Source organism: Canis lupus, chromosome 33, assembly GCF_048164855.1.
Source record: "Canis lupus baileyi chromosome 33, mCanLup2.hap1, whole genome shotgun sequence".
In the NCBI taxonomy this organism is placed as follows: Eukaryota; Metazoa; Chordata; class Mammalia; order Carnivora; family Canidae; genus Canis; species Canis lupus.
The window spans coordinates 20,033,838-20,050,476 of NC_132870.1; the positions used below are offsets into that span (position 1 = coordinate 20,033,838).

A 16,639-nucleotide genomic window follows, 5' to 3' on the forward strand; every position below is an offset into this window, starting at 1 on the left:
AAAAGATCAGCAGTGCTTTTTCCCTAAGCATCTTATTTTAATGGGAGTAAAAAAAGCTAGCCCATTTTCACTTCTTTTTTTACTAATGGGAGGACTAATGTGTCCCTTATCCAACAGCACCCTCTCTTTTGGAGTATTAACTTCTAAGATTCTTCCTAGTAAGGGTCATCTTCTTTCCAGAAGTAAGCTAACATTCTGAGAATCACAAACTGAATCTTCACACTGAGAATTTTTTGTTATTCTTCTTAAATAGCGGACTGTGTTCACGTCTTTCCTTTTTAAAGATTAAACTTCAGTCACTAAAAAGCTGAGTAGAACAGCAAGTTGACTTTCAAATTATAAAGCTGTCTTTATATAGAATATCCATATTATATAAAAACTAACTATAACAATTAAAAACAAATTATATTTCATTAGAGATGTTTCTATATTTTCTAAAATACCATTATTGAAATGACCCATTTCTCTCTAAATTACCAGAGTGATTTTTTAAAGATATTTACAAAAGGATGAACACTACTGTACCATTTTGCACAGATGGTAGTGATATGCTTTAGAAAACCCAAACATAAATATTAAATTCATTTATGCATTTATGTGAAATATTTATTATTATTAATATAATTTACTGCCACTTGAAAATATCTATTTTCACTGTTTTTTCAAAAATTCTAATTGCAATAAAATTTAAACACTGAAAGTATTTTAGGTATACCTGGGTGGCTCAGTAGTTGAGCATCTGCCTTTAGGTCAGGGTGTTATCCTGGGATCCTGGGATCAAGTCCCACATTGGGCTCCCCACAGGGAACCTACTTCTCCCTCTGCCTATGTCTCTGCCTCTCTCTCTGTGTCTGTCATGAATAAATAAAACTTTTTTTAAAAAAGAAAAGTATTTAGGTCAAAGGATTATCACTTACTTATCACTTACCTACTGGAAGAGTTATAACAGGTATTTAAAAGATGGCAGTTTTCAATAGCCAAATTATCTATAATTATTTTCTCTGCAATAAATTTAGTACACTTAAGCACAGTTTTCCTACAGATAATGTGTACATTTTGGTGACGATGATTTATAACTGAAACAAAAATTAATTATAAACCTAATATTTGATTTATGATAAAAATACACAAAACATTAAAACTTCAAAGTTTTTGTATGAACATTAATTCAATAAAAATAAAGTAAATAGCTAGCAACTGGTAATAGACTAGTTCTACAGAAGTAAAGAACCAAAAAATATTAAACTACTCTTTGCACACATTTGGAAACAGCCAAAACAGTATTGTGATACTTGAGAGATAAGAGTAGTAACTTTAAAGGCTCTTCTGATCTAAAAAGGGCTTTAAATATCCTCGAAAAAAAAAAAAATCTAGACAATCCACCATAAATTAGCTGCTTGCCAGAATAAAGCTCAACAACTTTTTCAAGAGAAACAATGATATCAAGATGTTAAACAAGTCTAAATGTTCAGTATCCAAACAAAAGTTACTATACACATGAATAAGCAACAAAATGTAGTGATCCATCACATAGGGAAAAAAAAATCAGCCTAAAAAAATGAACCTAGAAACGTCTAAGCTGATGAATTTGGCACACAAAGGACATTTAAAGGGCTATTCGAAGTATATTAAGGATTTTGGGGATCCCTGGGTGGCTCAGAGGTTTAGCACCTGACTTCTGCCCAGGGCATGATCCTGGAGTCCCAGGGTCAAGTCCCACATCAGGCTCCCTGCATGGAGTCTGCTTCTCCCTCTGCCTGTGTCTCTGCCTCTTTCTATCTATGTCTCTCATGAATAAATAAATAATTTTAAAAAAGAAGTATATTAAGGATTTAAAGAAAATGTAAGGATAATGATGAGTCCAAGAAAAAAAAAAAAGGAGACAAAATTTAAATAATTAATAGTCAATTTTTTGCCTAATTTTGATTTAAAAACTATAAAATATAAACTATTATATAAAAGAACTCAAGAAATTATAAGCAAGTTCAATACAAAGATTACTGCAAAAGAAGAGATCTCTTTTGGGCAGGCCAATGAAAGTCATTCAAATAAAGGCCAAAGAGAAAAAAAAAAGTGATGAAAAATAACAGAGTTCCAGTAACATCTAGAGCAATCTAACATATGCATAAGTATAATCTCAGGTGGGAAAGTAGGGTAGAGGGACACCTGGGTGGCTTAGTGGTTAAATGTCTGCCTTTGGCTGCCTGGAGTCCCAGGATCGACTCCCAAGTCAGGTTCCCTGCATGGAGTCTGCTTGTCCCTCTGCCTGTGTCTCTGCCTCTCTCTCTCTCTCTCTCTCTCCCTCTCTTTCTGTGTCTCTCATGAATAAACAAATAAAATCTTTAAAAAAAAAAAGAAGAGTATAAAAATATTTGAATAAATAAAGCTGAATTTTTCTAATTTTCACAAAATATAAATATCAAAGCCTAAAAAGTTCAACAAATGTAAAGCAAGACAAACATTAAATATCACCAAGGTTCATAATAATAATTATAAACAATATAAGAGAATATCTGAGATCAAAGGAAAAACAGTACATTGTATATATCAGAACAAGGATAACTATCACCTTCAGAAAAGAAACAATACAAGCTAGAGATCATGAAACTAAATCTTTACAATGTCAAGTATCAGAGGTTTCCCATACTTGGAGCAAACAAGCAGAAAAGCCTGCAAAGGAACATAAAGAATGTTTTGGCATGAAGGAAATGCTATATATCTTGATTAAAATGGTGGTTACATGTGAAAGCCATTGAGGCTTATATCCATGAGACCCATAAAACCATAGTAAATAAAGTAGCTAACAGGAACAAACAGTCTCTGAATCTGTCACCCCCTGGGATCAGTGAAGAGGGAGCAGGCAAAAAAATGCCCAATTTCCAGTCTTTCCCTAAATAAGGTCTTATCTACATAGTTTATAAGCTGTTATCGGAAGGTCAGGCTTCTACTTTAGCATGCATCTAGAGGCTGACTATGAGCCTCAGCTGAGAACAGGGAAGTTGGTAGACATCTCCTTCACTCTTTCTCCTCTTCTTCCTGCCCCAAGTCACCAGTATCTCCCTGGAAGAAGATTATATACATACTCTGCACCCAGCTTTAGCATATGATACCCAAAGCAAGAGTCCCCAAATGGTCTGGCTCTGATAGCCAATAGGGCTTCTGTTCAGTAGTCCCACAGGACTGTACCAAACAAAGAAGTTCCTAATGGGCCCAGTAGCATACCCCACACACAAAGAGCTATACACCCAAGTCCAGAACAGTGGGAGAAAGCAAAAAATACTCACCTTTCAGATTCCCTCAGGAAGAGATCTAACAACACACTTTACTAGCTGTTTCCTGAGTATCATCCAGCTTCCAGTTGACCTGCATAGGCACTGAGTGCAATCCACCCTTTTAGGTCACAGTCAGCTCTTGGCACACTGTAAAACTACTGAGAGTCAATAAGATCAAAGAAGAAGGCTTAGACAATCATAATGGTTTGAGGGAAAATCAGAGCTGTGCTGATTGACAAGGTTTCTCTCCTACAGAAAACCACTTCCTCAAGATTGGGAGAGGTGGCAGTTTCATTTAATACACAGAAACCAACACAAAAAAATCAAGGACAATGAAGAAACATAGGAATATGTTCCAAACAAAAGAACAAAATAAAATTACACAAATAGACCTTACTTACTGAAATAGAATCAAAGAGAATCAAAATCATGGTCATAAAGATGCTCACCAAGGTCAGAAGAAGAATGCATGAGAATTCCAACAAAGAGATAAAAAACATTAAAAATCACCAAACAGAAGATAGCGGAGGAGTAGGATCCCCAACTCGCCCAGCCCCACCAACTTACCTAAATAACTTTCAAAACATCCTGAAAACCTACGAATTCGACCTGAGATTTAAAGAGAGAATAGCTGGAACGCTACAGGGAGAAGGGTTTGCGCTTCTAATAAGGTAAAAAAAAAAAAAAAAAAAAAAAAAGGAAACAAGGAAAAAAATAAAAAAGAATCAAGGGGGGAGGGGCCCCGCGAGGAGCCGGACTAAGGCGGGGGTGGGGTGGGGAGACCCTCCAGACCGGAGAGCCCAGCCCCGGAGAGGCGGGAGCTTTAAAAATCTGCACCGGATTCTTCCCGGAGGGAAAGGGGCTGAGCAGGGAACTCGGGCAGGATCGCAGGAGGGGCGGTGGGGCCTCCCGGATCCCGGGGTCACTAACAGGGGAGGTGCGCCCGGGGGAGAGCGCCCCACACCCCGCGGCCGAGCTCGGGAAAGGGCTGGAGCGCCCGGCGGGGCCTCGGGGAGAAGCCGGGGGTCAGGCGGGGGCTCCGGGCGGAGGGGGCTGCGCCCTGCTGCCTTCGGGAGCCGCGGGCCGGGAGCACGATCCCAGCAGCGCAGGCCCCGGGCCCCAGGGGACACAGCTGGGATCCTGCGCTCCCCCTGGGACACAGGACAGCGAGGACTCTCCTGCCCCCGGGCACCCCAAACTGTGCAGATCAGCACCCCCCGTCCCCCAGGAACATCTAGGCCAGTGTGGACTGGGAGCTGCGGGTGGTTACTGGGGGTGCGGACTCCAGAGCTGGAGAGCTGGCGGCTGCCAGTAGTGTTATTCCTCCTGGTGTCATCCTGTGCCAGGGATGGAGCGGGGGCCCCAGGGAACAGAGGCCTCATGGAATACACACCTCCTCCTGAGCTCTGCACCTGAGAATCAGCACAGCAGGCCCCTCCCCCAGAAAACCAGCTGGAAGGACAGGGAAAGAGCAAGTTCTTGACCAAGCAGCACTGGGGGCTCCAGAAGTCAAGGGAATTACAGTATATAGAACCAGAGGGTAGAACCCCCCCCCCCTTTTTTTCCTTCCTTTTTCTGGTACAACTCGTTTTTATATCAGACTGTAAATTTCCATTTTTTTTCTTCTTTTCCCACTGACTTACATATTTCTACAATTACAGGTTCTAGATATATTTTCCACTTCTAGATTCCCTTCAACATACTCAAGTTAATTTTGGGAGATATACATGTTTTTTGTTGTTGTTGTTTTGTGTTCTTTGTTTTCTCTGCCTTATTTTGTTCTACAATGGCAGAAGTTAATACCTTCTAAAACATGATCAGCATGCACCCAGAACCAAGTGTAATACCGTGCTGGTCCATTCAGTGATTCCTCATTCCTATTCTTCCCCCCTCTTTTATCTCATTTATGTTTTGGTGGTCAATGTTGGGGCCCTCTACGAGTATTTCTGGTTTATATAAATTTGGGACTGAGCATCCTCTAACATACAGAACTTAATATACTCAGAAACAAGAGGATCACCCTCTAGAACCCCTCAGGTAGACTACATTCTCCCTTTACCACACTTCTTCATAATCACCATCTCCCAGTCTCCCCTTTTTTTCTTTCCAGTTTTTTCTTTTTTCTTTTTCTATTTTTTTTTCTCATCTTCTTTAAGATTCCTGGCCTTTTGTTTTTTACTACTTTGTTTTAAAATTTGTTGTTCACTTTAGTGGTCCTTTTGTTTTATTTCATTCTGAACTTTGTTGTCAATTTCTGGTCTCTGACCTTGGCAGAGTCATCTAGGGTGAAATTTACTTAGGTCGTGGTTGATATTCTTGACACAGCCCACTCATGCAGATACTCTGCACTAAGCAAAATGACTAGAAAGAAGAACTCACCACAAAAGAAAAAATCAGAAACAGTACTCTCTGCCAGAGAGTTACAGAATTTGGATTACAATTCGATGTCAGAAAGCCAGTTCAGAAGCACAATTATAAAGCTACTGGTGGCTCTGGAAAAAAGCATAAAGGATTCAAGAGACTTCATGACTGCAGAATTTAGATCTAATCAGGCCGAAATTAAAAATCAATTAAATGAGATGCAATCCAAACTGAAGGTCCTAACAGCAAGGGTTAATGAGGTAGAAAAAAAGAGTGAGTGACATAGAAGACAAGTTGATGGCAAGGAAGGAAGCTGAGGAAAAAAGTGAAAAACAATTAAAAGACCACGAGGAAAGGTTAAGGGAAATAAATGACAACCTCAGAAGGAAAAGTCTACGTATAACTGGGGTTCCAGAAGATGCCAGAGGGACAGAGGGCCAGAAAGCATACTTGAACAAATCATAGCTGAGAAATTCCCTAATATGGGGAGGGAAAAAGGCATTCAGATCCAGGAGATAGAGAGGTCCCCCACTAAAATCAATAAAAACCATTCAACACCTCAACATTTAATAGTGAAACTTGCAAATTCCAAAGATAAAGAGAAAATCCTTAAAGCAGCAAGAGACAAGACATCTCTATATTATATGGGGAGAAATATTAGATTAACAGCAGACCTCTTCACAGAGACCTGGCAGGCCAGAAAGGGCTGGCAGGATATATTCAGGGTCCTAAATGAGAAGAACATGCAGCCAAGAATACTTTATCCAGCAAGGTTCTCATTCAGAAAAGGAGGAGAGATAAAGAGCTTCCAGGTAAGCAGAAACTGAAAGAATATGAGACCACCGAACCAGCTCTGCAATAATTATTAAGAGGGACTCTGTAAAAGAAAGAGGAAGCCCAAAGAAATAATCCACAGAAACAGGGACTGAATAGGTATCATGATGACACTAAATTCATATCTTTTAATAGTAACACTGAACATGAATGGGCTAAATGATCCCATCAAAAGACCCAGGGTTTCAGACTGGATAAAGAAGCAAGACCCATCTATTTGCTGTCTACAAGAGACTCATTTTAGACCTAAGGATACCTACAGCCTGAAAATGAAACTTCGGAGAATAATTTACCATTCAAATGGTCCTCAAAATAAAGCAGGAGTAGCAATCCTCATATCAGATAAATTAAAGTTTACCCTAAAGACTGTAGTAAGAGATGAAGAGGGACACTATATCATATTTAAAGGGTCTATCCAACAAGAGGACCTAACAATTATTAATGTTTATGCCCCTAATGTGGGAGCTGCCAAGTATATCAATCAATCAATAATCAAAGTAAAGACATACTTAGATAATAATACACTATACTAGGAAACTTCAAAATGGCACTTTCTGCAAATGACAGATATTCTAAGCACAACATCTCCAAAGAAACAAGAGCTTTAAATGATACACTGGACCAGATGGATTTCACAGATATTTACAGAACTTTCCATTCAAATGCAATTGTATATACATTCTTCTCAAGTGCACATGGAACTTCTCCAGAATAGACCACATACTGAGTCACAAATCAGGTCTCAACTGATACCAAAAGATTGGGATTGTCCCCTGCATATTTTCAGACCATAATGCTTTGAAACTTGAACTCAATCACAAGAAGAAATTTGGAAGAAAAACATGTGGATGTTAAAGAGCATCCTGCTAAAAAAGAAAGGGTCAACCAGGAAATTAGAGAAGAATTAAAAAGATTCATGGAAACTAATGAAAATGAAGATACCACCATTCAACATCTTTGAGATATAGCAAAAGCAGTCCTAAAAGGGAAATATATTGCAGTACAAGCCTCCCTCAAAAAAATGGAAAAAACTCAAATACACAAGCTAACCTTGCACCTAAAGACCTGGAGAAAGAACAGCAAATAAAACCTACACCAAGTAGAAAAAGAGAGTTAATAAATATTTGAGCAGAACTCAATGAAATAGAGACTGAAGAACTGAGAGGAACTGAGAACAGATCAACAAAACCAGTAGTTGGTTCTTTGAAAGAATAAATAAGATAGATAAACCATTAGCCAGCCTTATTAAAAAGAAAAAAAGACTCAAATTAATAAATGATGAATGAAAAATGAGAGATCACAACCAATACCAAGGAAATACAAACAATTTTAAAACCATATTATGAGCAGCTATACACCAATGAATTAGGCAATCTAGAAGAAATGGATGCATTTCTGGAAAACCACAAACTACCAAAACTGGAACTGGAAGAAATAGAAAACCTGAACAGGTCAATAACCAGGGAGGAAATTGAAGCAGTCATCAAAAACCTCCCAAGACACAAAAGTCCAGGGCCAGATGGCTTCCCAGGGGAATTCAATCAAACATCTTTCTTCTTCAATCAAAGAAGAAACAACACCTATTCTACTAAAGCTGTTCGGAAAGATAGAAAGAGATGGAATACTCCCAAATTCATTTTATGAGGCCAGCATCACCTTAATTCACCTTAATTCCAAAACCAGATAAAGACCCCACCAAAAAGGAGAATTATAGACCAATATCCCTGATGAACACGGATGCAAAACTTCTCAACAAGATACTAACCAATATGATCTAACAGTACATAAGAAGATTATTCACCATGACCAAGTGGGATGTATCCCTGGGATGCAAGGCTGGTTCAACACTCATAAAGCAATCAATGTGATAGATCATATCAACAAGAGAAAAAACAAGAACCATATGATCCTCTCAATAGATGCAGAGAAAGCATTTGACAAAATACAGCATCCATTCCTGATCAAAATTCTTCAAAGTGTAGGGATAGAGGGAACATTCCTCAGCATCTTAAAAGCCATCTACAAAGAGCCCACAGAAAATACTATTGTCACTGAGGAAACACTGGGAGCCTTTCCCCTAAGATCAGGAACATGACAGGGATGTCCACTCTCACCACTGCTATTCAACATAGTACCAGAAGTCCTAGCTTCATAATCAGACAACAGAAATAAAAGGCATTCAAATTGGCAAAGAAGAAGTCAAACTCTCCCTCTGCAGATGACATGATACTGTACATAGAAAACCCAAAAGACTCCACCCCAAGATTGCTAGAACTTATACAGCAATTCGGCAGTGTGGCAGGATACAAAATCAATGCCCAGAAGTCAGTGGCATTTCTATACACTAACAATGAGACTGAAGAAAGAGAAATTAAGGAGTCAATCCCATTTACAATTGCACCCAAAAGCATAGATACCAAGGGATAAACCTAACCAAAGAGGTAAAAGATCTATACCCTAAAAACTACAGAACACTTCTGAAAGAAATTGAGGAAGACACAAAGAGATGGAAAAATATTCCATGCTCATGGATTGGAAGAATTAATATTGTGAAAATGTCAATGCCACCCAGGGCAGTTTACACATTCAATACAATCCATATCAAAATACCATGGACTTTCTTCAGAGAGTTGGATCAAATAATCTTAAGATTTGTGTGGGATCAGAAAAGACTCCAAATACCCAGGGGAATATTTAAAAAGAAAACCAGAGCGGGGGGCATCACAATGCCAGATTTCAGGTTGTACTACAAAGCTGTAGTCATCAAGACAGTGTGGTACCGGCAGAAAAATGGACACATAGATCAATGGAACAGAATAGAGAATCCAGAAGTGGACCCTCAACTCTATGGTCAACTAGTATTCGACAAAGCAGGGAAGACTATACACTGCAAAAAGGACAGTCTCTTCAATAAATGATGCTGGGAAAATTGGACATCCACATGCAGAAGAATGAAACTGGACTATTCTCTTACACCATACACAAAGATAAACTCAAAATGGATGAAAGATCTAAATGTGAGACAAGAATCCATCAAAATCCTAGAGGAGAAAACAGGCAACACCTTTTTTGAATTTGGCCATAGCAACTTATTGCAAGATACATCTATGAAGGCAAGGTAAACAAAAGCAAAAATGAACTACTGGGACTTAATCAAGATAAAAAGTTTTTGCACAGCAAAAGAAACAGTCAACAAAATTAAAAGACTACCTACAGAATGGGAGAAGATATCTGCAAATGACCTATCAGATAAAGGGCTAGTTTCCAAGATCTATAAAGAACTTATTAAACTCTACAGCAAAGAAACAAACAATCCAATCATGAAATGGGCAAAAGACATGAACGGAAATTTCACCAAAGAAGACATGGACATGGCCAATGAGCACATGAGAAAATGCTCCGCATCACTTGCCATCAGGGAAATACAAATCAAAACCTCAATGAGATACCACTTCACACCAGTGAGAATGGGGAAAATTAACAAGACAGGAAACAATAAATGTTGGAGAGAATGTGGATAAAGAGGAACCCTCTTACACTGTTGGTGGGAATGTGAACTGGTGCAGCCACTCTGGAAAACTCTGTGGACATTCCTCAAAGAGTTAAAAATAGAACTACCCTACAACCCAGCAATTGCACTACTTGGTATTTACCCCAAAGATACAGATGCAGTGAAATGCCGAGACACCTGCATCCCAGTGTTTATAGCAGCAATGTCCACAATAGCCAAACTGTGGGAGCCTTGGTGTCCATCAAAAGATGAATGGATAAAGAAGCTGTGGTCTATACATACAATGGAATATTCCTCAGCCATTAGAAATGACAAATACCAACCATTTGCTTTGATGTGGATGGAACTGGAGGGTATTATGCTGAGTGAAGTAAGTCAATCAGAGAAGGACAAACATTATATGGTCTCATTCATTTGGGGAATATAAAAAATAGTGAAAGAGAATAAAGGGGAAAGGAGATAAAATGAGTGGGAAATATCAGAGAGGGCAACAGAACATGAGAGACTCCTAACACTGGGAAACAAACAAGGGGTAGTGGAAAGGGAGGTGGGCGGGGGGTTGGGGTGAGTGGGTGATGGGCATTGAGGGGGGCATTTGATGGGATGAGCACTGGGTGATATGCTATATGTTGCCAGATCGAACTTCAATAAAAAAAATATATACAAAAAAATTACCAAACAGAAATCACAGAACTAAATAATTCAATAAATAAATCTAAAAATTTAATAGAGGGGTTCAACAACAGACTAGATGAGGCAGGAAAAAAGGGTTGATAAATACAGAGCAGAGAAATTCATCCAATCAGAGGAGCAAAAACTAAAAAAAAAAAAATGACAAAGAATGATAGACTTTTGGGACACCATCATCATTATATGCATGATAGGGGTACCAGAAGGAGAAAAGAAAGAAAAAGGGACAGAAAGCTTATTCAGAGAAGTAATGGCTAAAAATATTCCCTAACCTGGGGAAGGAAACAGACATCCAGACCTTTTTGTATGAGACCACAAAAGATCTCAAACAGCCAAAGCAATCTTAATAAAGAATAAAGCTGGAGGCATTATGCTTTTTTACTTTAATCTATATTACAAAGCTATAGTGATCAAAACAGTATGGTACTGGCATAAAAATGGACACATAGAGCAATGAAACACCAAGGAGTATCCAGAAATAAATCCATGGATATATGTTCAATTAATTTCCAACAAAGGAACCAATAATAGACAATGAAAAAAGGATAGTTTATTCAATAAATGGTGTGGGTATCATCTGGGAAGCCACATGCAAAAGATAGAAACTGGGCCCCATCTTACACCATACACAAAATTCAACTCAATATGGATTATAGTCTTTAAAAAGAGCTGAAGCCATCAAATTTCTAAAAGAAAACATAAGAGATAAGCTCCATGACACTGGTCTTGGTAATTAGTTTTTGCTTTTGACACCAAAGGCAAAGACAAGAAAAGCACAAATAAGTAAGTGAAACTACAGCAAACTAAAATGTTCTGCACAGCCATCAACAAAATGAAAAGGCAACCTACAAAGTGGGAGAAAATATTTTCATTTTATATATTATATGTATATATATTTCTATATATGTATATATTATATATATTTAAAGATTTTATTTACTTATTTGAGAGACAGAGAGTACAAGCAGGTGTGGGGATGAGGAGAGGCAGAGAGAGAAGCAGACTCTTTACTGAGCAGGGAGACCCAAAGCAGGGCTTAATCCCAGGACCCTGAACTCATGACGAGAGCTGAAGGCAGATGCTTAACCAATTAAGCCACCCAGGCACCACTCATATCATATATTTGATAAAGGATTAATATTCAAAATATAAAGAATTCATACAATTGGATAGAAAAAATGTTTTGATTAAAAAATGGGCAAAGGATCTGAATAGGCATTTTTTCCAAAGACAATATATATGTGACCAGCATGTACATGAAAGGCCTCAAAATCATTAGGGAAACACAAATCAAAACCATAGTGAGATAGTATTTCACATTGGTTAGAATGGCTATCATCAAAAAGACAAGAGGTAAAAATATTTGTATGGTTGTTGAGAAAAGAGAGCCCTTATATACAGTTGGTGGAATTATTAATTGGCACAGTCACTATGGAACAGTATGGAGATTCCTCAAAAAATTAAAAATAGAACTACCATATGATCCAGCAATTTCACTTCTGGGAATATACAAAAAGGAAAAAAAAATACTATGTGGATGAGATATCTATACCCCCATGTTCATAGCAGCATTATTTACAATAGCTAAGACATGGAAACAACCTACATAACCATCAGTGGATGAAAGGATAAAGAAGATGTGGTATTCATACAAGATGGAATATTATTATTCAGCCATGAGAAGGAAGGGCATGCTGCCATTCATGATAACAAAGCTGGACTTTGAGGGCCTAATGTTACGTGAAATAAGACAAATTGAGAAAGATAAATACTGTAGGATACTCTTATATATGGAATCTATAACAGCTGAACTCCAAGAAACAGAGACTAGAATGGTGGTTACCAGGAGGCGGGGGATGGAAGACATTGATAAAAAAAATACAGTCTTCTAGTTGTAAGTTGAGTAAGTTCTAGGTATCTAATATATAGCAGAGTAATTACAATAATACTATATTATATAGTTGAAAGTTGCTAAGAGAATAGATCTTAAATGTTTTCACTGCATAAAAGAAATGGTAATTATGTGGCATGATGGAGGTATTAGCTAATGCTATGGCGGTAATCATTTTGCAATAGATAAATGTATCAAATCAATACATTGTACACCTTTTACTCACAGAGTGTTTTATGTTAATTATGTCTCTGTAAAATGGGAGGGGTAAGGAATGGAGAAAAAATAGGTAAATTAAAAAAAAAGAAAGACAAAGGAGTCAATCTGCAAAGCTCCTAGGATAAGCATACAGGGGATCAGTAATAGCTAGAAGAAAGCCATTCCAGAGTCATTGTGGCTGAAGCAGTAAGTGAAAAGGAGAGTAGTCTAAAACTTAGTAGGAGCCAGATTATGTATAGGCTCACTAGACATGCTGAGAAGATTGATGGTTGATATCAGTATATCCTGGTAAGACTTGATTCTTTACATGATTAACAATGCCCTTGACACATGTGATCTACTGTCTACATATTAGTTTGTAAAAAACACTTCCAAAAGAGACAAAAACTAAAAAGTCTTTTTTCCCCAATCATAACAAAATTGATTTAAAAAGCATTCTGTTCAAGAGGTCACAGGAAGTTTAACTTAAAATTAAACATATTTGTAAAGTAACTTCCTAACAAATTTAACTAGGCAAACATACTTCATCAGAAAATAAACTGACAAACAGAACTCTATGCATATAAAATTACAAAGATACAGTTTCAGTGAATTACAAGTCAGGATCTCAGAATGTGTGATCTCAAAGTTAATGGAATCTAGAGAGATATCCATCAAAAGCATAACAACTCAGATTCAGATAAACAGTACCACTGAATAGTAGAGCTTTTCAGATCATATCTACATATTATTGTGCTTTATTATAGGATCCACAGATTGAAAAAAAGAATAAATAGATTAATTTTTAAAAGGACAAGAATGCTAGAATTATCTGCAGACATACAAAGGACAACATAAACACAGCAGCCATATAAACCACCGCAGAGACTGAGAAAAATTGAAGAGTGAATAGAAACAGTCTGTAGCAAGTAGAGCCATCCAGTGAAATATCAGGAATTAAACAGAGGGTGAAGTACACGCTATCAGTAAAGGGGATCTTGACCTAGGCCGATATTATATTTGATGAACCTCATTTTCCCTTTCATTTTTTTTATTTATTTTTTTATTTATTTATGATAGGCACGCAGTGAGAGAGAGAGAGAGAGAGGCAGAGACATAGGCAGAGGGAGAAGCAGGCTCCATGCACTGGGAGCCTGACATGGGATTCGATCCCGGGTCTCCAGGATCGCGCCCTGGGCCAAAGGCAGGCGCCAAACCGCTGCGCCACCCAGGGATCCCTCATTATCCCTTTCAAATCATCATTTCATGATGATTTTCACTCAACAAAATAAAAGAATATAGCAAAAATATAGTAGTATTTTTGCAAAGTAGCAATATAAAAATAATAGATATACTGTTCAGGTTAAAGGAGAACTGAATTTTATAGCCATATTTTTAAAACTTTTAACTGGGCAAAATCCACATGAGGTTATGGAAGGAAGAATATCTAACTAAGAAACGTCCGTGGACTTACAAATATATATCTTAAAACTCAACACATCTTCACATCTCCAAAATACAAATCTTCTCTATAAAGCATTTAAGAGGCAGCAATGCAGTTTTTGCTGAAAATTTTCAGTTATAAAAAAGAAGGTACATTACCTAGTACAGAGCAAACAATTTAATGATAATTAATGATATTTCTCCTCTCTCCCCAAAATCCCTCTTTACTCTTGGCTCCATGCTTCTTTCTTTCCACCCTTCTCATCAGCTTTTAAAATTTTCTCAGGCTTGAGTCTCTCCTTCCAACTACTTATAACTCCATATGGTTTTTGGATTTTAGTGATTAACTACTTAGTAAAATTCTAATCCCTTGATATGTATCCTCCAAATTATGATTTAGTATCATTTTGATGTTTATAAAAAGCTATTGAGGATCCCTGGGTGGCGCAGCGGTTTGGCGCCTGCCTTTGGCCCAGGGCGCGATCCTGGAGACCCAGGATCGAATCCCACTTCAGGCTCCCGGTGCATGGAGCCTGCTTCTCCCTCTGCCTGTGTCTCTGCCTCTCTCTCTCTCTCTCTGTGTGACTATCATAAATAAATAAAATTAAAAAAAAAAAAAAAAAGCTATTGAACACAGAATGACTCTGTACTCAAAAATCCTCAGGGTAACTTGTAAATTATCAAAAACCTTATCCTGCTTAATTTTATTATTTTTTTCATTTACAAGTCTAATTATGGTATTTATTAAATATAAATTCACTTTTTAAAAATATTTAATAATTTTTCATATCATCACATTTCTAGTTAAGTGTAGGCTTCCACTTAAGCTTTTGTTGTTAAGTCAAAATCCACATATTTATTTGCATTGGTACTACAGGGAAGCAAAATTTGCCACCCCAGAATGTGTCTTTTAGTTTGCATGTGGATTATTTTAGGCTGATTATTTTTTAAGAAACAGAAGACTCAGGAAAAACCTTTGACATTCCCACTAGCTGCCTGAAAAAATTAGCTGTTCCAGAAAGGGAGATATTACCATAGATAAGTATAGCACAATATAAACTAGCTCTAGTATACAAGGAGGAATTTAGCAAAGTCTGTTAAAATTCCTATGTTCCATTGTTTCTGTATGGCCCAGTAAACATTTGTTTACCAAACATTTACACTTTTTCATTTTTTTTATTTTTTTTTAAATTTTTTATTTATTTATGATAGTCACACACAGAGAGAGAGAGAGAGGCAGAGACACAGGCAGAGGGAGAAGCAGGCTCCATGCACCGGGAGCCCAACGTGGGACCCGATCCCAGGTCTCCAGGATCACGCCCTGGGCCAAAGGCAGGCGCTAAACCGCTGCGCCACCCAGGGATCCCCACACTTTTTCATTTTTACCTACCTGTGAATTACCCTCCTTTCTTTTGAAATCCCAGCCTACTTCCCATTCCTCCTTAGTTCAGGATAACAATATACCTCATTTTGTCCAACTATCTTTAGAATCTCTTATTTATGTGGACTCCCTGTGTATAGGTTAATTTTCTCCTGTTAATGTCTCATGTCAACTTAATTCTTAGACCAGCAAAAAGGACTACCAAAGGTAAAGTAAAATATTTCTTCCCCAAAAGTACTTATGAGATGGTAATAAACTACACAATATAAGTAGGAATTGCTAATAAATTTACTAACTAAAATGTATAGTACATGATTAAAAACACTTATGTACATACATTATTTTTACAGAGGGGAAAATGGTTGTCTTATATATTGTGGAATCATAATTTCAACTTAAAATCTGTTAATTATAAAAAATACTATTAATCTGGGTTTTCCCACAAAGAAGTTAAAACTAAGCTGTACTAAAAACAAAAACAAACCAAAAATAACTTAAACTGTTCTAAAAATATTTATTTTTTATATATTTGTTTATTTATTCATGAGAGACACAGAGAGGCAGAGACACAGGCAGAGGGAGAAGCAGGCTCCCCACGGGAGCCCGATGTGGGACTCGATCCCAGGACCCTGGGATCATGACCAAAGCTGAAGGCAGACGCTCAACCACTGAGCCACCCAGGCCTCCCTCTAAAAATATTTATACGAAATATGAAGACCAGAGACTTTCCAAGAAGCCAGAGTATTATGAAAACAGGAAATTAGTATGGCTTTTAAAATTCTCCAACATATTAAAGGCTATAAAACACATGTACATCTTTTAAAGACCCCTTCCTTGGCCAAACTTGAAAAAGTCTCCTCTGAGTCATTTTTTTGACCTGGCCCCAACCTTGGGCTCTGTTCTTAGCCCTAAATTCAATGTTAGCAGGAAAGCTGCTGAGTCAATTTAGTTAAATACCCTACCTTGGTATATTATCACTCTGGATAGCTGATCAAATTTCTCATTCACCACCCTCAATATCTTACTTCTGCAGCCTGCCTTCAGCAATAATCTTACTG

General features: G+C 37.6%; 1 protein-coding gene across 30 annotated transcripts in view; it reads right to left on the minus strand.

Moving 5' to 3' along the window:
* The window catches only part of STPG2 (sperm tail PG-rich repeat containing 2), a 531,130-nt gene that overhangs the window by 74,552 nt on the left and 439,939 nt on the right, over positions 1 to 16,639 (minus strand). For 3 of the 30 annotated variants that reach the window (XR_012023487.1, XR_012023486.1, XM_072810732.1), the window contains one exon: positions 3,285 to 3,430. The exons of 18 other annotated variants lie outside the window; for them this stretch is intronic. Coding sequence is in view for 1 of the 12 variants with exons in the window: in XM_072810732.1 (XP_072666833.1) it covers positions 3,428 to 3,430 (3 nt within the window). In the remaining 11 variants the exon portion in view is untranslated. Of the gene's footprint in view, positions 1 to 715; positions 852 to 2,912; positions 3,061 to 3,284; positions 3,431 to 16,639 lie in introns of those variants that run through there. 9 more of the 30 variants (XR_012023492.1, XR_012023491.1, XR_012023497.1 and 6 more) reach the window with 7 other exon arrangements.